This window comes from Fukomys damarensis, unplaced genomic scaffold (genome assembly GCF_012274545.1).
Source record: "Fukomys damarensis isolate Sample0158 unplaced genomic scaffold, DMR_v1.0_HiC HiC_scaffold_30, whole genome shotgun sequence".
NCBI lineage: Eukaryota > Metazoa > Chordata > Mammalia > Rodentia > Bathyergidae > Fukomys > Fukomys damarensis.
Genome location: NW_022900942.1, coordinates 5,176,301 through 5,198,429, shown reverse-complemented (window position 1 = coordinate 5,198,429; position 22,129 = coordinate 5,176,301). Strand labels below are relative to the sequence as shown.

The following is a 22,129-nucleotide window of genomic DNA, read 5'->3' as shown; positions in this document are numbered from 1 at the left end:
TGGAATACTATTCAGCCATGACAAGGAACAAAGTGGGACTGGGAGTGTGGCTCAGTGGTAGAGCACATGCCTAGCATGCCCAAACCCATCTCCACAGCTCCAGTATATCACACACACACACACAACAGTGCAGTGAAGTACTGATACATGTTACAGTATGGATGAACTTCAAAAATATGCTCATCAGAGAAAGAAGCCAGTCACAAAAGGTCACATATTGGGGTGGGAATATTGTTCAGTAGCACTCTGCCTGCCTGGCAAGTGTGAGGCCCTGAGTTCAATTCCCAGTACAAATAACAAAAGATCATATATTGTGTGATTCCATTTATGTTTCAAAATAGGTAATTTTGCAGAGAAAAAAGATTAGTGGTTGCTACGGGAGGGGGACTGGAGAATGCTAATGGCTACAAGGTCTCCTTTCGGGTGACAAAAATGTTCAGGGACTAGCCAGGAATATTGATGCATTTCTGTAATCCTAGCATCTGGGAGGGTGAGGCAGAAGGATCACTGGGAGTTTAAGGCCAGGCTGAACTGCATAGGGAGAGCCTGTCTCAAAAAAACAAAACAGCCAGGCGTGCCACACGCCTGTAATCCCAGGCCTCAGGAGGCTGAGGCAGGAGGACTGCTGTGAGTTTGAGGCCATCCTGGACTCTAGTAAGTATAAGGCCAGCCTGAACTACATTGTGAGACCCCACCTCAAAACAAACCCACAAACAAAATGTTCAGGAACTTAGAAGAGTTGGTCATTACAGAAAACTAAATGTACTAAATGCCGCTAAATTTCACCCCAATATGTACTAAATTTCACCCCAATAAAACAAAATGGTTAGAAACTGGAGTGGCTTTTCTAGAGAGGAAAGCAGAGACCTCTCTAGTTCAGGATAACACATTACACGGGTATTCCTGGCTATTCAAGCTGAGGGTCTTGGGAGGAGGGAGGGCAGTGGCACTCAGATGGGATTCAAAGCCCCTGGGCACGTGTGGCCAGAAGGGACCACAGACTCCCCAGGGCAGCATGGTCTGAGCTTCGAATTAGATTTCCTAGTGCTCCTGTTGTCCTTGACCCCCCAACACCTCCAAGCATCAGAGAACTCCAACAGCAGTACCAGCTCCAGGGCAGGGGGCTTTGAAGAAAGAAGGAAACGGAAGCAAAGAGGCCACTATCTGTGGGAGGAGGAAGGTGACCAGTAGGGCAGCAAAACAGAATCCCAGACGTTTCCAGTGGTGATAGATGAGGTAGCAGTATATGAGGATAGAACATTTTATTTTCCCCTCTAGTACTGGGGATTGAACCTAGGAGTTCTCTACCATGGAGCTACATGCCCTTCCCCTTTTTTTGAGACAGGGTTTCCATGTGTAGTTCAGGTTGACCTTGAATTCACTATGTAAACCAGGCTGGCCTCGAACTTGCAGAAATCCTGCCTCAGCTTCCTAGGCGCTGGTATTCCAGCTGTGTCATACTGCTTCTTTTTTATTTTGAGACAGAATCTTGCTAAATTGCCAAGGCTATTCTTGAATTTGTGATTCTCCTGCCTCAGCCTCTCAAGTAGCTAGGATTACAAGCATGTGCCGAACTATTTTATTTGGATATTAAAGATGAGAAGGGCCCAAAGGTGTGAAGGTCCAGAGATACCACGGCCCCAGACATCAGGACCATGCAGGCCAGTGACAACACTCAGACCCAAGCCCACAGTTGTTCCCATCCACTCAGAGTGCATCAAATAACACAACTCCACACAGGTTGGATGTGGGTGAGCAGAGAGGCCTGGTCTGGGAAACAGAAGATCTGGATTCTTGTCCTGGCCTCTGCTCCTCACTCCACTACCATGATACTGAGCAAGGCTCTCTTGCTTGCATTGTCACCCTCATACTGTGGACTGAGCCCAGGGCCTTCACACTGAGCTCCATGCCCAGCCCTTTTTATTTTAATTTGAGGTAGGGTCTTGCTAAGTAGTTCAGGCTGGCCTCAAACTCACAGTGATGTTCCTGTCTCAGCCTCCTGAGGGCTAGGATGACAGATGTGTGCTACTACACACTGCCCTCCTGCTCTCTAAGCTTTACTTTCCCCGACTGGTAATGGGTGACTTTCAGATGCAGAGACGATCAAACACTAAATTCCCAGACGCAAGTGCAAGCCATGTAAATGCTCATAAAAGAGACCTAGGTGAGCAGAGCTGCTCACTAAGGCACACACAAAGATGTCATGCTTGAGCACATAGCCACACACACACACACCTGCACACAGAATACATCACAGACACAAAGATAACCAGACATCTGCACAAACATCAAGTCATACGATCACAAAGAGCTGGAGGTGTAGCTCAACAGCACAGTGTGTGCTTGCCTTGATTCCCTACACACACACACACACACACACACACACACACCAACTCTAAAGAGAAAGCCACCAAAACACAATCATACACAATGCCACACAAACACACAATCACACAGAATACCATTGTACCAGCCTGAAATCACACAGACAAAAAACTATGGTCATTGGCTATGGATTTAGCTCAGTGGTTCCGCCACGTGCCTCACAAGCACAAGGTCCGGAGTTCAATCCCCAGTACCAAAAACAAACAAATAAACAATGGTTAGCAGTCATGGCACATGCCTGTAATCCCAGCATTTGGGAGGCTGAGGCAGGAGGATTGCCGAAAGTCTGAGTTGTGGTCTGAATCAATGGTAAGAATCTGTCTCAAAAAAAAAAAAAACCTAAAAAGAAGAAAAGGGGGAAGGGAGAGAGAGAGAGGAAGAGGAAGGAGAAGGAACCATCATACTTACAGACACCATCCTGATTTTACACAGGCACACAACCACCCACAGTCAACAGAGACAGTCACAACATACACATTCCTGCAACCACTCAGACACAATCATATACGTATGTTGGCTGTTTCAGGAAGGGTTACAGGACCACAAACACACTTATAATGCTGGTACAGAACACGAACATGCTGGTAAGGACAACTATTAACAGTACCACTCCTACACACAATTATAATCAGAACCACAGAACACAACCAGAGTCATAGAACAAGATAGAAACACACAATCCCACAAAATAGAGCATACAGCTATGCAGAAAAAAAAATACACTCAAACACACAATGCCAGAATTACACAACATTCCAGAGGCAGAATCCCACATAAACACAACCACACAGGGACTAGCTTCATAAGTCACGGAGTCAGTCCCACCTACAGATACACAGTTACTCAGGCACAAAAAAAGACCCCCCCCCACCCCCACTCCTATCTAGCTAACCAGGAGTGAGTCGAGCCCCTTTTAAGGCCAATCACAGCAGAGCCCCTTTTAAGGCCTGGTACATTCAGCCAATCGGGTTAACGCATTTGCTTGCTTCCCCTTTTCTGTTTCGCTTCTTAAAAACGTGCCTCCGCCTCTGCGTGCGGAAGCGCGTAGGGAATCCCAGGGAACCCAGGTTCTTCAAGAAACCAATGAGAAGCGCCAATCTCTCTTGGCTCCGCCCGCCTCCGGCTGGGGTCAAAGCCTTCTTTTGTTGCCCTTTGGACTTAGAGTTACGCTCCGGGCGCCAGCTGGGAAACGCTTGGAGGCCGGGACTCTCGGCAGGAGCCGTTCGGCCTTTACGGCTCCTTCCTGCTCTTCCAGGTCACCGTGGTTGCTTCTCGCCTTCTGCCTGCATGGCCCTGAGAGGCGTCGCCTCGCGACTGTTGAGCCGCGGGCCCCACCTCCGCGTCCGGCACGCGTGGGGCTCGGCGGCCGCGCACACAGGTCTGTCGAGGCCCGAGGGAGTGGGACGACTGCGCTGGGGAGGGGTGTCTTCCGGCGTGACTTCCCATGCTGTTTGCAAACTAGGGTGGGAGAACACAGACCTATCCCGCCTGGTGTAAGGACCCCGGGTGCCCCGGAGCCGGCCTTGCCCGGGTCGAGGGCGCCAAGGGGCGGGGCTAGAGAAGGGTCGCCTTCGTAGTCCCTGTGTGCTGGAGGAGGGGTCCAGGGATGTTAGGTCTGGGGAGGGGATGCGCAGTGTGGCCGGGTGAGCAAGCCTCGCTCTCCGCTAGCATCGCGTCCCGAGTTCGACTGGCGGGACCCACTGGTGCTGGAGGAGCAGCTGAAGGCGGACGAGATCCTCATGAGGGACACCTTCCGAAACTATTGCCAGGAGCGACTCCTGCCTCGCATCCTGATGGCCAACCGCAACGAAGGTGCGGAGCCAGAGGGCGGGCCGGGGCTCAAGTGGGCCTGGCCGGACCTGACAGTCTGCATTTGCGCCCTCCTTCGCAGTTTTTCACCGGGAGATCGTCACTGAGATGGGGGAGTTGGGTGTGCTGGGACCCACTATCAAAGGTAGGGATGCGTTCCTCTGTGTGCTGCAAATGCAGCCGGCCCCTGAAAAGCCCCTTCCTTTCCCTGAGCCAGGGTCCAAATCCGTAAAATAGGTCTGGGGATTTAGCTCAGTGGTGCCACTGCCTGCCTCAAATCTATAAAATGGGGTTGGTCATTCCTCCTTCCGAAGTGGTTGCAGGGATTTGGTGAATAAGCCCGCAGCAGGGCAGCTCCTACTCGATGGCCTGTCTAGCTCCGCCTCTGTCCCTTCTCGGCTCCCACAGGGTATGGCTGTGCCGGGGTCTCCTCCGTGGCATATGGGCTTTTGGCTCGAGAGCTGGAGCGGGTGGACAGCGGCTACAGGTCCGTGATGAGCGTGCAGTCCTCCCTTGTTATGCATGCTATCTATGCTTATGGCAGCGAGGAGCAGCGGCAGAAGTACCTGCCCCGGCTGGGTGAGCATCTGTCCGTGGTTTTTTGTTTTTATTTTAGTACTGGGAATAGAACTCGGGTCCTTGTGCTTGGCAAGGCAGGTGGCAGAACCACTGAGATAAATCCCTGACCCATTGTTTTTACTTTTTTGAGAGTCTTATCTTGCAGTTCAGGCTGGCCTTGAACTATGTAGCCTAGGCTGACCCTGACTGCTGCCTCAGCCTACCGAGCGAGCGCTGGGATCATAGGCATGCACCACCAGGCCCAGATGAGCAACTGTCCATGGACTGATCAGTTTTGACAGGATGAGTGGGACCTGAAACCTGGTGACCGTGTCTTCTGCCTTTAGCCAAGGGGGAGCTTCTGGGCTGCTTTGGGCTCACAGAGCCCAACCACGGGAGTGACCCCAGCAGCATGGAGACCAGGGCCCATTACAACCCAGCAAGCAAGAGCTACACCCTCAGTGGGACCAAGACCTGGTAAGGAGCTGGGTGGTGGCAGGTGGTGGACAGAGGTGAGGCAGCAGCCAAACCCCTCACTGACCACCCACCCCCAGGATCACCAACTCACCGGTGGCTGACCTGTTTGTAGTGTGGGCTCGGTGTGAAGATGCCCGCATTCGGGGCTTCCTGCTGGAGAAGGGGATGCGGGGCCTCTCAGCCCCCAAGATTGAGGGCAAATTCTCCCTGCGGGCCTCAGCCACAGGCATGATCATCATGGACAGTGTGGATGTGCCAGAGGAGAACATACTGCCTAACGTGGCTGGCCTGGCGGTGAGTGTGGGCACTGGGGACTGGCATTGTTCTCCTGCTGATTCACTTTCCCCGTCTAGACAATATGGTCAGGTGATTTTGAGGCTCTGCCCGCCTCCCAGTTGTGCCAGCCACCCTTTTTTTTTTTTTTGGTTTGAGACAGGGTCTCACTATGTAGTTGAGACTGACCTGGAACTCACTATGTAGCCCAGGCTGGTCTTGAACTCACAGCAATCCTCCTACCTCAGCCTCCGAAGTGCTGGGATTAGGCCTGCACCACCACGCCCAGCAGCCACCCCTTTTTCATAACAGGCTCATATTGGCTCTGCCTAGGTTCCCTAGGGCCAGAACCAGTTTCCAGCTTGCATTCATGGGCATCTTTCTGTCCTGTGTACATCAACCTCCTAGATCTGAGCACTGATCAAACCCCAGGCAGGATAGGACTGTGTGCAAATTCAGAATAAGCAGGCAGCCAGTTACAGTGGTATATGCCTGTAACTCTAGCTACTGAGACTGAAGCAGGAGGATCACAAATTCTAGGCCAGCCTGGGTAACTCAGAAAAATCCTACCTCAAAGATAAAAAATTAATAAGGCCTAAAATGTAGCTCAATAGTAGAATGTCCCTGAGTTTGATCCCCAATACCACAAAAATAGTAAGAAACAGGCAACCCAGCCTGGACCATTTAGTGAGACCCTGTCTCAGAATAAATAGAACTGGAGGTATAGCTCAAGCATTTCACTGTGCCTGCCTGGCAAGTGCAAGGTCCTGAGTTGGATCCCCAGTACCAAAAAAAACAAGAACACATGGCCATAGTTCCATCTCCAGCACCACAACAAAAGGGAGAGTGTTGGTTCTGCACAGGCCCTCTTAGCGGGTCTTGGGTGGGACTGAACCCCCCTCAACCCTACAGGGCCCCTTCGGTTGCCTCAACAACGCCCGCTATGGCATCACGTGGGGCGTGCTGGGAGCGGCTGAGTTCTGCCTGCACACGGCTCGGCAGTATACCCTGGACAGGTGCGTGGGGGTCACTGCCCCCAGGCCTAAGTCTCTTGCTTTGTGAAGTAGCCCGTGAAGTCCCTCTGAGCAGAGCTAGGGCAGCTCTGAAGGTTTCCTGGGCAACAGGGTGCAATGCTGGGGACTGAGGGGAATGGGCCTCCCTCCAGCCTTTTCCTGACTCCCCCACCAGGATCCAGTTTGGTGCCCCCTTGGCCAAGAATCAGCTGATCCAGAAGAAGCTGGCAGACATGCTGACTGAGATCACACTGGGCCTCCAGGCCTGCCTACGGCTGGGCCGCCTCAAGGACCAAGACAGGTTGGGGTTTGGGTGGGTTGCGGCAGTTATGGCAGAAAGGCCCTTTGCCCCTGGGCATAAGGTCCTATCTGCTTGTGGTCCTGAGTCCCATTACTCACTGGAGACTCGGTGGCACTGAGGAGTACTCCCAGCCCCAGCCGGATTTGCTCAGGGTGTTGGGACTCAGTGCTTGCAGTATGCATGTGCCACTCCCAGGGCCACCCCGGAGATGGTCTCCTTGCTGAAGAGGAACAACTGTGGGAAAGCCCTGGACATCGCACGCCAGGCCCGAGACGTGCTGGGTGGTAATGGGATTTCGGATGAGTACCATGTGATCCGGCATGCCATGAACCTGGAGGCGGTGAACACCTATGAAGGTAGGGCCAGGCCTGGGTGGAGCCTCGGTACCCAGGGTCTGGGGAAGGGGACAAGTGGTAGTGTGACCTGCGGTTGCTCACCAAGCACTGCCCAGGGGCCCCATCAGGCCCTGTCTTCCAGTGTCCACTGTGTCAGAGGAACAGCCTGTAAGGCATCCCCTAGGGATGGGACTCTCACCAGACTGGTGGACACCAGGGAGTAAGTGACACACAGCAGCCCCTTCCATTCATGTTCAAGACAAAGGAAGAGGATGACTGTAGTGTGTGCCCCTTACAATAGTAATGTCTCCCACGGGGACCTGGACCCCTGGCTTGGTGCAAAGACAGACAAGGAAAAAGATAATCAAAATGCTGAGTATGGTGGCACACACCTACGATCTCAGCATTTGGGAGGCTGAGGCAGGAGGATCACTGTGAGTTTGAGACCAGCCTGCACTACACATGAGGGAATGTGGTGTGGATGACCATTTCAGGGTGGGGATCCACAGGGACAGCCCACAGCCTTTCTCATGTTTGTCTTCCCATTCTCCCAGGGGGAACAAGGGCTGTCAAGTCCCCGCTGCTACAGTAGGAAGTGTGGCAAGTTGAAAATCAAACACTTAATCAACTTGCAGGCTAAGGCTAGACCCACAGTGGGGCCTACACTTGCTGCATCTTAGACTTTAACATCAAGAACTTTATTTTTTTTTTGTTGTTTTGTTTTGCTTTTGCCTATTTGCAATATAGAACTATAGAACTGTAGAAAACAATCTCAGTGTGGCTTGAAGGTGGGCTCCGAGCCGTCTCTGGGTGGCTGTTACTAGGAGGCAAATCTCCCAGCCATCTGTTAGCATTCAAGATCTTTGTAGGTCTGCTCTTCTAAAGTGGTTGCCTGGGGGACACAAAGATGGGCTTTAATGGCAAATTATGAGCTGTGAAACTTCCAGGCTGACCTGTATTAATTCTGTCCAGGTACACACGACATCCACGCACTGATCCTTGGACGGGCAATCACAGGAATTCAGGCAATCACAGCGGGCAAGTGAACCCACTTGGCACCAGAGCCACCTTCTAGGGAGACACCGGCCAGGCCCTGACACTACGTGCTCTGGGCTGAGCAGGAGGTGTTGGACAACTTAACTTCCACAGTAGGAAGTGAGGAACAGCAACCAGTAAATATCAGTATCTCTCTGCGGAAGGCATTCAGATAAGCTTCTGGAAAAGAGGGGATTCCCTATCCAGTGTCCTGTCCACTTTTAGCTCCATTCACCTCAGCAGAAGCTTCTCTGCTGGGAGTAGGTGACCTGTGGCACAGTGGCTTAGCTGCAAGCCTGGGTCGCAGCTTGCAGTGTCTCTGGCCCTCCATCCCAGGGCAGGATGCGGGAAGGAAAAAATAAAGCATCTGCCCATCTGACCCTGCAGTGTTGGGCCAAATTACTGGGAACCTTGGAGAAGGGGTCTTGGGAGTTCTGAGGAGAAACAAGTGTTTCTGGCTGAGCCCCTGGGACAGGGTGGGGCTTCTCACTGGAGTGGTCTGGCCCATGTCTGAAATTTGGACTGATCCCCACCTAGGTCCTGGGGTGACAGCCCAGGTGTAGGTTCGGGCTATGACAGAAGAGACAGTATCTAACTTACAAGGGCCACCTTTCCTGTCATCACATAGCTGGCTGCACAGCCACAGCCACAGGAAATGACTGTGGTTTGGCTTCTCAGCTTGGACACACCATGTGCCAGAGGATCATGGCCCCAGGGGTGATCTCTGACATCCCTCCTTCCTGCCTCAGCTTTTTCTCAGCTGAGCCATCACAAAACTCTCCTGAGTGATGCCCCTACCCCACTAGCATAGCTCCTACCTCAGGCTGCATGCACAGGTCCCTGTACACAGACTCCACAGTGTGGCATGCTTCTTTGAGCTCCATCTCCAGGTGGCTGATCTGCAGCATTTTCTGGGTGAATTCCTCCAATCTTTCCTGAATGATCTTGCTGTCGTAGCTGTAAACCTGGTATATCCTGTCCTCTAACTTCTCTGTCAGATTTGAGACCTTGCAAAGATTAAATGTTAGCAAATCAAAAGGCATCTAAGAGGATCTTACATTGCAGTGGTTTATTTGCAGAAATGGTACAAAAACCCCAGTGACTGAAGGTAAAAGTGCCTGTATGTTCAAATTATTTTTTTAGAAATTTGAACCAAGATGCAAATAATATACATTTGGCCCTTCCTATCTATAGGTTCCACAGAGATAAAAAAAAGGTTTGACTGAGGGATCTGCTAACTGTATTCTATTTTTAATTATTTTTTGAGACAGAATCTTACCATGTAGTTCAGGCAGCCATGAACTTAACTGTGTAGTCCAGGCTGACTGACTCTTTCTTTCTTTCTTTCTCTCTCTCTTTCTTATTTATTTATTTATTTATTTATTTATTTATTTATTTATTTATTTATTTATTTATTTAGAGACAGGGTCGTACTATGTAGTTGAGACTGACCTGGAACTCATTACGTAGCCCAGGCCGGTCTCAATTGCTATTACAGGTGTGTGCCCCCACGCCCGGCTGTCTAGGGGAAGTATGTAAGGGTAATATTTTTTCTTTTTTTGTCTTGGCCTTGAGTAGACGTCCTCAACTGTCTTCTGCACTGACTCTCTCCATGCACACCTGTAATCCAAACACTTGGGAGGATGAGGCAGGAAGATCACTGTGAGTTCGAGATCAGCCTGGGCTACACAGTGAGTTCCAGGGCAGTCTGAAGTACATAGTAAGACCCTGTCTCAAAAAAAACAAAAAAAGAAAAGAAAAGAAAATATTCCCCCCCTGCTGATTATACTCTTAAGAGGCACCAGGCATGGCCATTAATTCTGGAGTTAAGCATAACTAATATCTGCCTTGTTAGACAGAAACCCTAGGCATGCTGAGGGACTGGCTTGCATCACAGACCCGTCAGTCTCTGGGGAACACATGGCAATCAAAAGGCAGCAGGTCAACCTCCTGCTCTCACAGCACTCGCCCTGGGGGCAGTAAGAGGGCTGGGCTCTGGCTATACATAAACCTGAATGCCTTGGTCTGAATCCCTCACGTGGTGAACACTTTATCTCTTTTCTTTTTAATTTAATTAACTTTTAAATTAAATCAGTACATTTCAGTGCTGGAGGTGGAACCTAAAGGCTCATGCATGCTAGGTAAGCACTCTACCACTGAGTTAGTTATAGCCCCAGCCCAAATCATTTATTTCTGAACCTTAGTTGGTGTATTTGTTTTGTTTGGGTGAGACGGGTCTCTAACTTGGTTGGCTGGTCTCTAACTCATGGTGATCTTTCTGCCTCAGCCTCCCAAGCACTGGATTACAGGTGTGTACCACCGTACTTGGCAAGCCTTGAATATTTGATCTTCCTGCTTTAGCAGCCAAAGTGCTGGAACTAAAGTGTGTAGCACCATGCCTCGCTGAACCTTAGTTTGCTCATCTATAAAATGAGTCCCATTTCCTGAGTGTTGAGTGAAATGAGATGCTGCACAGTGCCTGAACAAGCATATGGTCAGCCACATGCCTTCATCCTCCTTACAAAAGCCCCTCTTTACCAGGGACTTCGTACCTTGACCTTGAGGCTGTCCCTGAAGTTGGTCATGAGTGCATGGTCCTTCTGCCTGTTCTCATTGATGTTTTCAATCAGGTCCTGGGCTCTCTTCTTCAAAATGTCGATCCTTGAGTGCAGAGAGGAAAAGCAGAGTCCTGACTTTGCTTCCAGCACTGGCAGTTGGTGGCAGGCACTGCAGGTGGAGATACAAGGGCTAGAAACTTTTTTTTTTTTTTGGTACAGGAATTGAACTCCGGACTTTGTGCTTGTGAGGCAGGCAGCAGCACCACTGTGCTAAATCCCTGGCCCTAGAAACCTGACTTCTCAAAGTATAGGAAACAGATCAGCACCAGACTCTCCAAGAGTGGCCATTCAGGGTTGGGAGTGTGGCTCAATGGTAGATCAAGTGCTTAGCTCGGCACAAGGTCCTGGCTTCTAGACCCAGCACACCCAGAGTGGCTGATCTGAATTGAATGAGCTCTGTGATGGGGCAATTGTCCTAAGTCACTTCATTCATGCCCTCAGGCATAAGAACAATACCCCCACCCGCCTCCTGTGTGTGTATGTCTGTCTGTCTGCGCTGGATTGAATCCAGGGTCGTCACACTAAGCTACATCCCCAGCTGTTTTTAAATTTTTTTTACTGAGGCGCTCTACTAGTGATTCCCCTGCCTAAACTTCCTAGAGTGCTGGGATTGTAGGTGTGTACCACCACTTCTGGCCAGCAACCCATTTCATAACAGAAAACAGATCCAGAAGCACAAACTAAAGATGCCTAAAATTCTAGAACAGAAAGATCTATCTCACCCCAAGGCCTACTAGTATTTTATTACATAACTTGCTTCTTTAAAATAGGCATAAAAAGGACAAGTTGAGTGGTAGCCAATGCTTGTAATCCCAGTTATTCAGGAGGTTCCAGGCCAACCTAGGCAAGACCCTGTCTCAAGTAATAAAAAGGGGAGAGGATGTAGTTCAGTGACAAATGCTTGCTAAGCATGTATGTGGCTTTGCGTTTGATCCCCAGTAATATAGGACCAAATGGAAATGGTACAGGTTGAACACCTATAATCTAAAAATTATAGATTTTGAAATTCTCCAAAATCAGCAACTATTTTTTTTAAGGCAGGTGCAGTCCAGGCTGGCCTTGAACTCAATCCTCCAGCCTCAGCCTCCCCTGCACTAAAATTACAGGCATATACCTCCATGCCTGCCCTTTAGCTCAGTGGCACCGTGCCTGCCTCGCAAATGCAAGGTCCTGAGTTTGATCCCTGGTGAGCACTGGAGATTTGGACTTCAGAGGCTTTGGATTTAGGATTTTTGGATTAGGGATGTTCTATGTAAATATTCCAAAACCCAGAATATTTCTGTTCTTGAGCACCATGGATAAAGGATTCTTAATCTGTAGTAGAAATAGTATAGCACAGATGCTTTCTTAAATGACCTGTATGTCACTTGCTGCACCCTTTCTAGACCCAATGGGTGATAACCACAGCAGGCAGACACATAGTCTAGGGTACCTGCTGCCATCATGTGAAGTAAATGCTATTATGAGCTAGATTTTAGGCTGGGTTGTGGTTTAGTGGTAGAGCACATGCCTAGCATGAATAAGGCCCTGGGTTTGTGCCTTCACATATAAAATACATATAAATATACATATAAAATGTTCATTTAATTAAAAAAATTTACCAAGTTACATTTGTCCTATACTCTACATGATACTATAATTATGTAACTCAAGTAAATCCTACTCCAGCCAGGGAAATGAAATGCAAAAGTGCCAACTGTCTGAAAAGCTAAAATGAGCAAAGAAATTGAGGTTTGTGTAGCCTCTTAGTCTAATATGAGGGAGACAAAGATCATAAAAATCTAGGATTCTGCAAACACTGCTTGGTCAGGGCAAGCTCTGCTTTAAAAAAGAAACCAGAAATCTAAGCTATGCATTATGAGTTAAGTTTTTTCTTGCAGTGCTAGGGATGGAGCCCAGGGCATGGCCCATGCTGGCACCCTAGTCCCACATGTTCATTTTTGGACTTTCTCCATAAAACCTTTTCTTTGCTCTCAGTCTCCTGCTGCCCTTACCTTTTTATGCTGGCTCAGAATATATGTGCTGTGAAACCCCAGGACTGGGAGCCTGGGCAGTCAGAGCTCTCTACCCTGCAGGCAAGTTCCAAGGCTCTGGGCTGCAGTTGTGTGCTTGTCCTGTGTTCCTTGTTGGATCGTTTCCTCACCTTGGTGCCTTTGCACTTGCCCCTTGATTAGAATGCTGAGCCCCACCCAGACCACTGTAGTGTTTCCTGTTTGCTTTGCTTAAAAGCCATTGATGACACCTGTGCATCTATGCTGCGTGTGCTCGTCACCTCTCATGCCCCAGAATCTACAGAACTGTGTCCTTTCTCCCTCCACACCCCCAGCATCCTGTCCTATACCATGTGTTGAACGACTGTCCTACCCACTCCTCTCCCACCCTGGCTTCACACAATGCAGGTTCATCACCTTGTGTGTCAGGACAGGAAAGCACCTCTAAAGAGACAGATATGCTATAGTCAAGATACACCAATCAGCTGGAAAAACACATGAATAAATAAAGCATAGCCCCTGAGCATTTTTGCATACAGATATTTGGAGTGGGACAAAAATTTACTGAGGAGCTTCTATCTCCAAACCTGCAAAAACTCTTCTTTCCCAAGGGTAAGCAAGGAGGGGAGGGGACTAATTCAGAGTTGGGCACTGCTGTATTTCAGGTGTTTGTAACATGGATGCACATGGAGAACACCGAATGGAAGCTTTTGAGAGAACAGCCAAAGCTGGTATGGCGGCACACTGACACCGTCCCAGCAACTGGATCCTAAGTTTGAAGCCATTCTGGGCCATTTATTGAGACCCTGTCTCAAAATAATAGTAAAAAGGAGGGCTGGGGATTTGCTCAGTGGTTCTGCCGCCTGCTTCACAAGCACAAGGTCCCAAGTTCAATCCCTGGTACCACAAAAAAAAAAGATTTCTCCTCCACCTGTTGCCAATCAGAAGGTACCAAGTGCAAAAGAAAAAAAGGAGTGAGGATACAGTTCAGTGGTGGAGTGCTTGCCTGGCATGGGCCAAGGCCCTGGGGCTCTATCCCTGGGAGAAGGGAGAGGGACAAGCTGTACAATGAGAATGGCAAGGAATGCAGCTAGGACCGGGACAAAAAAAAGGCTTCCCTGGGGCCTCCAGAACTGCTCTCATCCCCCGCAGCCTAAATCCAGGGCTTGCTGACTGGGGATGGCGCCTCTTCCTCTTCACTCCCCCCATACCCTCCCCTGGCCCACCATGACCAAGTGCTTTCTCGTCTCACACTCAGGGACTTGAGTGTCACTGGAGAGAGCAGTGACCCTGGGGACACAGTAGATTCCTAGTCTACAGTTCTTCAGGGAATATTGGGCCCTTCTGTTATCCTCCCTGTGCTCAGGTCATTGCCCTCTCTCCTTCCTCCCATCAGCCCTGCCAAAGCTTCAAATTCCCCATCTCTCCAGTTTGCTTCCCCTCATCTGAGCAGACACAGGAGTTAGGACTGGAGCACCTTCCACTTGCCCATGGGCGTCCACAACCTCCAGCTCAGCCAGAGCTGCCAGCACTCTGGTCCCCTCTCTTCCTTTTGGTTTTACCTTCTTTCCCCTTGGTATATGCTATTTCTTTCCTCCCCCTCTCCCTCTAGTTTTTCTACAGTGTTGGGGATGGAAGCCAGGGAGTCGCACGTGCCAGGCACGTGCTCTACACTGAGCTCCTGGCACAGGCTGTTTCACACACAACCCACTCAACCACAGGGTCCCCTTACCCAACTACTTCCCTTTTTCTTCCCTATCACAGGCAAGATTCTAAAAAGATCTCCTACACTTCCTGAGCATATTTTTCTTTTCTTACCGGGGATCGAACTCAGGACCATGTACTTGCAAGACAGGCGGTGGCACCACTGAGCTAAATCCCCCAGCCTAAGCATATTTTTTTAACCTTCTATTTACTTCTCAGCTCACTGCAACGACCTTCCTGCCCCAGTTTTCAAATGATGCTCGTGCCAAGGTCCCCAGTGATCTTGTGGTCAGACCCAAGCACATCCCCACCATAATCTCCTGACTTCTTTTGCCCCCTTCCCAACACACAGCACCTCAGACCCTGTGCTTGGCCTCTGCTTACTCCCTTGATACTCTCACTCCCGATGCTCTGCAGTGAGCACTTGGGTCCTCCTCCTTGCAGCCTCTCCATGGCAACGCACAGCCTATCAATCTTCAAAGGCATGCTTGTAGCCTGCCTTGTCCGATAGCCGCCCCCAACCCAGGCCTGGTCCTCTAGAAGGTTCTGTGCTGGGCTAAGTGCACACAGTGCCTCCAGTATCACTGTCGATGCCCCAGCCTCTCCCATGACTCCTGAAGGCTGGGCTCACATCTGATCTCTCCTCTGGTCTTCAGTATCTACACCTCAGGAAGGACCAGCAAGTGTGCATGACATAAATGAATGACTCAAGGGTTCATTACCACCCATACCTTAGTTACCTCCAAAGTGATCATCTGCAGCCCATCCCTCTCATACTTCCAACAACAAACACATCTACCTTCAGACATGTCAGCCTCCAGCAGGTGTCTCTAAAAATCATCTCAAATTTTGCCCCTGCACACCAATAGTGTCGTCTCCCCCCACCTGACTCTGCTCTCCCTCTTCTCCATAACACAAAAAATCACCTGGTCTGCAAGCTAGAAATCTAGGAATCAGCCTGAAGTCTGGCTTCTCTCTGTTCCTTCATATCCAGTGTCACAGTGCTCTCATTTCTGCCTCCTTAATTTCTTTCCAATCTCTCCTTTGCAGCTCTACCCTTGTCATTTTTCACCTGGGCCCTGGTGACCTTTGAACCTGTAACCTGATCTCCTCATTCTGTAAGACAGCCTCAGATAAAACCCCAGGATGGGCCTAGGATTTAGCTCAGTGGTTCTGCCTCCTGCCTGGCAAGCACAAGGTCCCAAATTCAATCCCCAGTACCAAAAACAAAAAGACCCCAGGAGCCACAGATTAAGTGTGAATCCCTTGGCCCAGCAGATGAGGCCTCTCAGGGATAGGGCCTTACTGTTCCCTGCTGTCCCTTTATCGGCTTCCCCAAACGCAGCAGGCTTTGCTTGAACTAACCCTTTCCACTACCTTCACAATGAAGAAATATGTAGAGCTTCTGTTGGGCACTGTGGCACACACCTGTCATCCCAGCACTTAGGAGGCTAGGCAGAGGATCACTGAGAACTGGAGGTCAGGCTGGGTTATGTAGCAAGGCCCTATCTCAAAAAACATTTGGAACTACCACTCCTCCACCCACTCCACTACTCTTGGCCATCTTGGCCGTGGAGAGGCTTGTTTATGCATAGTGGTCCACTTTGGTGCACATGAAGGCCTGAGGATGGGACTGCTGCATTCTGCTCAGCTGTGCTTTCCAGTACCAGAGAGCCTTCAGAAATGTTTGCCAAATATCTAAATGAATAGACAGTGGAGCTGGTTCTAACACTCCTGCTGGCACACCTGCCTGCACCTGCAAGTTTTTCTGTCTCAACCTCCGCAGGAGTTTAGGACCCTGAAATTAAAAGCAATGATATAAACAGGAGTTTCTTTCAGTGTCATTGTTCACAACCTGCTTGAGCTGCTAGCTGCTAGGAGACACTCCTTTCTAAGGCTCAAAGGCTGAGGCTATAAGGGGTTTTCATGGCCTCTATACAAATTGTGAAAAATCACTTGAATTCAACTAAATCCAATTTTGTGGCAGGACAAAGGCCTGTGTCAGATGTCTGCTGAGAGCTTCTTTAGTTTTCCAACCTCTCCTTTGTAGATTTGGTCCTTTCTATTTCATTTTTCTTAATACTCAGCAGTTGCATATTAATCAGGATGCTAATGAATCATAGGCTTTCCTGGGTCTGCATTCACCAATTAGCTTTAATAAACAAAATGCATGGTGTCCTCTCTGCTGGCTTCCCTGGCTCCCAGGCCAGCTTCTGGAGCAAGGCCAGAGAATGGAAGCAAGTCTGACCCAAGCATGCCTGGTGTGGCCTGCATGGAGAAGGGTGGGGGTTGGGGGCTCTGAACACATCACTGCACTCATCCATTATGTCTGTCCTTCCAAGGAGTCCCTGATTCGGCTTTGAGGATTAGGACCTAGTTCCCTGGCAAGGCCCAGTCTGGCAGGGGGCCCGGAAAATGGGTCTAAGCGAAAAGCCCATCTGTTCACTCCAGGTAAAGCTGTGATTGGCAGGCATGTGCGCCAGCACCACCCGCTGCTGTCCTCTCCCTGTGTGGCCTCAAACAGATACACAAATAAACAATCCGCCAGCCACTTCTGACCACCACAGGCGGTACAGTCCCAGGAGAGACAGGCTAATCAAACACATGAGGAGGAACACAACAGCATCCCTGGCACTTGGGCACAGCCATGTTTTGCTGAAGTACTGCCAGGAAGGGGGAGGTTTGAATTGAAGCTGATGAGCTGCTTCCTCGCCCTCTACTTTTCGCCCCTGAAATGTGTTAACATTTTAATCATGTTGCTGAGTGGCTGCTGCTGGATCTATTAACTGGCCCCTGCACTGATTTTTAATCCATCTGGTTTCTGGCCCAACGCTGTTGTGGAGCTCCTTGAAATCTTTAAGTGATCTGCAATGTCTGTCTCTTCATCACACAAACTCAGGTCTAAGTGTTCTATCTGGAGCAAGATTATCAGACTGTAGTCATTTCTTCCCTCTCTGGTCTCTACTTGCTGGCACAGAACTGGAAACCATTCCACTCTGCTTTTCCATCAAGGACTGGGATAGACAGGGGACGCTTTGTATCTGGAGTCCTCAGGGACCTGTCCTAAGCCACGCCTCATACTGTCCCTATGTGGACCTGTTCATCCCACAGCTGACACCAAAACAATGACTGCCCCAGCCATCATGTCCAGCCCCTGCCCTACCCTGAGTTCTGGATCAGAAAATCCACTGGGCTATACATATTTATGTGGATGCTCCCAGGCACCTCAAAAACAAAAACAAGGGCAAAAATGGAACTTGCGTTTTCTCTGTTGCAGAAGCCAGTACCTGTGAGAAACTATAAGCCAGAAAGTTGGGGGCAAAGGCCTGCCGTAAGTGCTGAACAACTGGCTTTGGGGATCGGGAAGAGACCTGATTTGTAATATTTGCTAGCAGCCATAGTACAAAGACCCCCACCAGAGCCACCGTCAAACTACCAACATGAAGTGACTATGTGCCAGCTTGGAAGGAAGTATGTGCAATCAGCTCTGGCAGGCAGGGAGGAGCCTGCTCCAGCACACCATGGCTGGAGACATCCCTGTCATCTACTTCCTCAGCTTTTCCCTTTCTCCTGGCTGGATGCTAACAGCTGCTGGACCTCCAACTCCATCCATCCTCCCAGACCCTCTCCACAAAGTAGCCGGGGTATCTTTAAGACAGGCACCTGAGCACTTCTCTTCTGTGCCCCAGCAGTTCTCCTCCCAGGTACAATCATGCCTCCGTATCCACCAGGAATTATCTGCAAGACCTCCTTGGATACCAAAATTTGCAGACGTAAGCCAGGCACAGTGGTACACCCCTGTAATTTCACCACCTGGGAGGCTGAGGCAGGAGGATTGCTGTGAGTTTGAGTTGAGGCCAGCCTGAGGTACATAGTGGGTTCAAGGCCAGCCTAGACTAACTACATAGTGAGACCCTGTCTCAAAAACAAAAACAAGAGCTGGGAATTTAGCTCAGTAGCATTGAGCCTGCCTCACAAGGTACTAGGTACTTTTTTTTTTGGTACCAGGGATCGAAACCAGGACCTTGTGCTTTTGAGGCAGGTGGCAGAGCCACTAAGCTAAATCCCTGGCCCTCACAAACTACTGGGAAGAAACAAAAAACAAAAAACCCAAACAAAAATTTGCAGATGCCCAAGTCTGAATGACATAGTGTTCGCATAGAACATACAAATATCTTCCCATGAGCTATAGTAAATTCTATTAGCATTAATACTGTGTTATTGTTTAGAGAATAACTAGAAAAATGTCCAGTACTAATGATTTTTTTCCATCCTTGGACACAGAACTGCCAGTATGAAACCTGAGTACACAGAAGGCTGACTGCCAGGCATGGTGGCACATGCTTGTAATCTCAGCATTTGGGAGGCTGAGGCAGGAGGATCACAAATTCAAGGTCAGTCTGAGCAATATAGACCCTGTCTGTCTCAGAGTAAAAAATGAAAAGGGATGGGGATGTAGTTCAGCAGTAGAGTGTCCCTCAGTTCAATGCCCAGTACCAGCCCCACAAAAACACAGAGCACAATTAAACTGAATATCTACATGATGCTCAAAAAGTTTTAAACAAAAATAAATAAATAAAGTTTCAATGCTAGGTGTGGTGGTGCATGCTTCCAGCCCTTAGGAGGCTGAGGCATGTTTAGGAGGATCTACGCATATTTGCCAGCCACAGCTACATGGTGAATTCAAGGCCAGCATGGGTGACATAACTGAGAGCCTGTCTGAAAAACAAAATAAGAAAAGGATTAAGATGTAGCTCAGTGAGAAGGCCCTGGGTTTTATCCTCAGTGCTGCAAACATAAAATTTTTTTAAATGTATAGGAATATGCATAAGATCTATGTAAACACCATGCTGTTTCATGGAAGGCTGGCCTGGAGAAGGGGCAGAGGAGCATCATGGGGTCCTGACCTAAGTCTCATGCACACAGCGGGATGTGCTGAGGATCACACTACTGAGGATGTGCTGTCTCCTCTTCTGTGGTGTCAGCTCACTGCTTCTTCTTTCTCCAGCACCCAGCACCATTCCTGGCACTGAGGATGTTCCAGCCACCCTGAAACAGGAGCTCCAAGAAAACTGGGCATGGTTGGTGGTGCATGACCCAGTCCCATCTTGAGTTCGAACCCAGCCTGGGCAACTTACAGATATCCTGCTTCAAAATGAAAACACAGGGCTAGGGATTTAGTTCAGTGGCAGCGCGTCTGCTTTGAAAGCGCAAGGTCCTGAGTTTGATCCCTGGTACAGGAGTGGGGTGGGGAGACACTAAGGGCTGGGGTGTGGGGCCCACCCCTGGGCCAGTACTCACCTCGCCAAGCCCCCGCCGGGTTTCTCGGTGGCGCAGCTGTCCTCACAGATTAGCTGCTCCTCACCCTCCGCCACGGCCGGCAACGCCTGGTCACTCAACTCTGCACGGGCCTGGTCTGCCTGTGGGCAGGTGGGGTGCTGAGTGGAGGGGTTATGGGACGCAGACGGGGAACCCGCAGGGCGCCCCAGAGCGGCCAGGCCAGGCTTCGTGGGCCGGACCCTCAGGGGCGCCGTGGGAGGAAGTCGCACTGTTCCCCTGTCAGTCAGTCAGGGCCCTGGGTTGGTCCCTCAGGAAATTGGGGACAGGTGGGATGCGAAGGGGCCCGGATAGTAGGAAAGTGGTCAGGACTGCGGGGAGGGCCCAGCATAGCGGTCACTCTTTGCCCGTCTGCCCGCCGCCCACACTAAGGAAACCAGCGGCACATACTTCGAGTCGCTCCATCTTTTCCCGCCTTCGCGCTCGCGCCTTCTGCGCATGCGTATAACCTGCCCGTGGCGCGCGCTTCCGAACGTGCTCCAGGCCCCGCCCCCGGAGCGAGAGGGTCGCCGCAAGGGGCGGGGCCAGGTGTTAAGCGGCTGTTGAAAGGTCCAGAGGTTGCTCGCGCAGCCGACACCACCCAGAGGAAAGGATCAGCCCAGCGTGTGCGCGTGTACGGAGCTCCATGCTGGGTGGTGACCAGGGGTGGTCTGTTCATTCATTCTGTAGATCAGTCCACCCACTCTGGAGAAATCTTTCAGGTACAAAATTCTGATCTTGTTCGTTTTGCGAGTGTATATAATCCAAACTGCCTCTGAACTCGAGATCCTCCTGCCTCAGCGTATGGAGGGCTGCCTTTCAAATCCTGCCATCCCTGATTACCACTACAACTATTTCCCTCATAAAAGTCTTCATTCACTACTTTGAATCAGTTTGTGCAACTTTGTTCCAAAAGTAGAAGCTCTTTAAAGGAAAGTGAAGTCTACAGGGTGGCATGTGTTAGTAACAGCAGTTAACTACACGGTAACAACCATGATTGGCATTTAAAAAGAACTCTGGCTACTGAATGAGCCAATTCAGCAAAAACAAAAAAGGATGGCCTCGGATAGAGAGCCTGTATTCCACACCACTAGGGAGGCTGAAGCAGAAAGATCACTTCAGCTCAGTATTTCCAAGCCAGGCTGGGCAACATAGAAGACTTTGTCTTAAGCGGATGAGGGGCTTGCGATATAGCTCATGGTACAGCACTGTCCTTCTGTGTGCAAGGCCCTGGTTTCTAGCAACAAAAACAAATGGCTAAGAGATTTGAGTGTGTGCTAAGGCCCTCACCATAAGTTCAGTGTGAGGCATTAGCTAGGAGGACCCCTGGCAGCAGAGCAGGGACCAGGGAAGGCTGGGTTGGATAGTCAAGCAGGCTCAGGCTGCTAAATGTAAGGCTTTCAGACTCTGCTTTGATTGACTGGGAGGTACGGCTGCCACGGTGTCCTTATAAGGAAGGTAGCAAGAATTCTTCATCCTGTCCAACCCTTCTCCACATTGGCTTCGAACCTGGGATTGTCCCACCACAGCCTCCGAAGTGCTGTGATCACAGGTGTGTACCACCACACCCGGCCGGTCCAACCATCAGGCTGTGCCCCCAACCACACTCCAACTAGAGCGCATTTTTTTTTTTTTCTGGTACCAGGGATGGAACTTGGGTCCTTGCACTTGCGAGGCAGGCAGTGGAACTACTGAGCCAAATCCCCCGCCCCCTAGAGCACATCTAGATGTGGACATGGTGAAAAAGGTTAAGTTTAAGGGGCCTGGGATTTAGCTCAGTGGTTCTGCTGCCTGCCTCGAAAGTGCAAGGACCTATGTTTGATCCCTGGTACCAAAATAAAGAAGGAAAGAAAGGCTAAGTTTAAATCTGGACTCAACCATCTGGGTGATCATAAAACTGCCCTTCAGGTCCTGGGATTTAGCTCAGTGGTTCCGCCGCCTGCCTCACAAGAGCAAGGACCCAAGTTCGATCCCTGGTACCAAAAAAAAAACCCTCAAAATACAAAACTGCCCTTCAATCTCCAAACCCATTTTCATCTATGCCTCAGGTGATAAAAATCTCCAACACCTAGCTACTTTGAAGGTTTCAGGGATAGAACAGCTGGCACATAACAAGGGTTCAATGAGTAGTACATTAGCATTTTCTTAAACGCATCTTGCATCTTCCTGTCCCACTGTTTTTATTTTGTTTTGGATACTGGGGATCGAATTCTGGACCTTGAGCTTGTGAGGCAGGTGCAGTACCACTGAGCTATATCAGTGAGGCCTCACTGGTTTTGAACATGAGGATTTAAAAAAAAAAAAAAAATCTCTT

General features: G+C 49.8%; 2 protein-coding genes and 1 long non-coding RNA gene across 4 annotated transcripts; 2 read left to right on the top strand and 1 right to left on the bottom strand.

The window, feature by feature from the left end:
* Window positions 1-3,440: 3,440 nt before the first annotated feature.
* Gcdh (glutaryl-CoA dehydrogenase) lies at window positions 3,441-8,565 on the top strand. The gene is made up of 10 exons (XM_010613378.3): window positions 3,441-3,763; window positions 4,054-4,197; window positions 4,277-4,339; window positions 4,603-4,773; window positions 5,100-5,229; window positions 5,307-5,523; window positions 6,415-6,518; window positions 6,691-6,816; window positions 7,012-7,172; window positions 8,124-8,565. The coding sequence occupies exons 1-10, from the start codon at window positions 3,469-3,471 to the stop codon at window positions 8,195-8,197; spliced, it is 1,485 nt and encodes a 494-aa protein (XP_010611680.2). The 5' UTR covers window positions 3,441-3,468; the 3' UTR covers window positions 8,198-8,565.
* Syce2 (synaptonemal complex central element protein 2) lies at window positions 7,844-22,118 on the bottom strand. Of its 2 annotated transcripts, none has more exons than XM_010613376.2 (5): window positions 20,227-22,118; window positions 19,801-19,919; window positions 10,739-10,913; window positions 9,005-9,193; window positions 7,844-8,043 (listed from the first exon to the last, which is right to left on the bottom strand). In XM_010613376.2, exons 1-5 carry the CDS (start codon window positions 20,239-20,241, stop codon window positions 7,999-8,001), a joined length of 543 nt encoding a protein of 180 aa, XP_010611678.1. In that variant the 5' UTR covers window positions 20,242-22,118; the 3' UTR covers window positions 7,844-7,998. The 2 variants fall into 2 exon arrangements, with proteins under 2 accessions (XP_010611678.1, XP_019061465.1); XM_019205920.2 differs by having other exon boundaries at window positions 10,739-10,847.
* LOC104854783 lies at window positions 13,659-19,675 on the top strand. Its single transcript, XR_778211.2, has 3 exons — window positions 13,659-18,203; window positions 18,784-18,893; window positions 19,508-19,675. It is a non-coding gene; the product is annotated as an uncharacterized LOC104854783 (long non-coding RNA).
* Window positions 22,119-22,129: the final 11 nt, after the last annotated feature.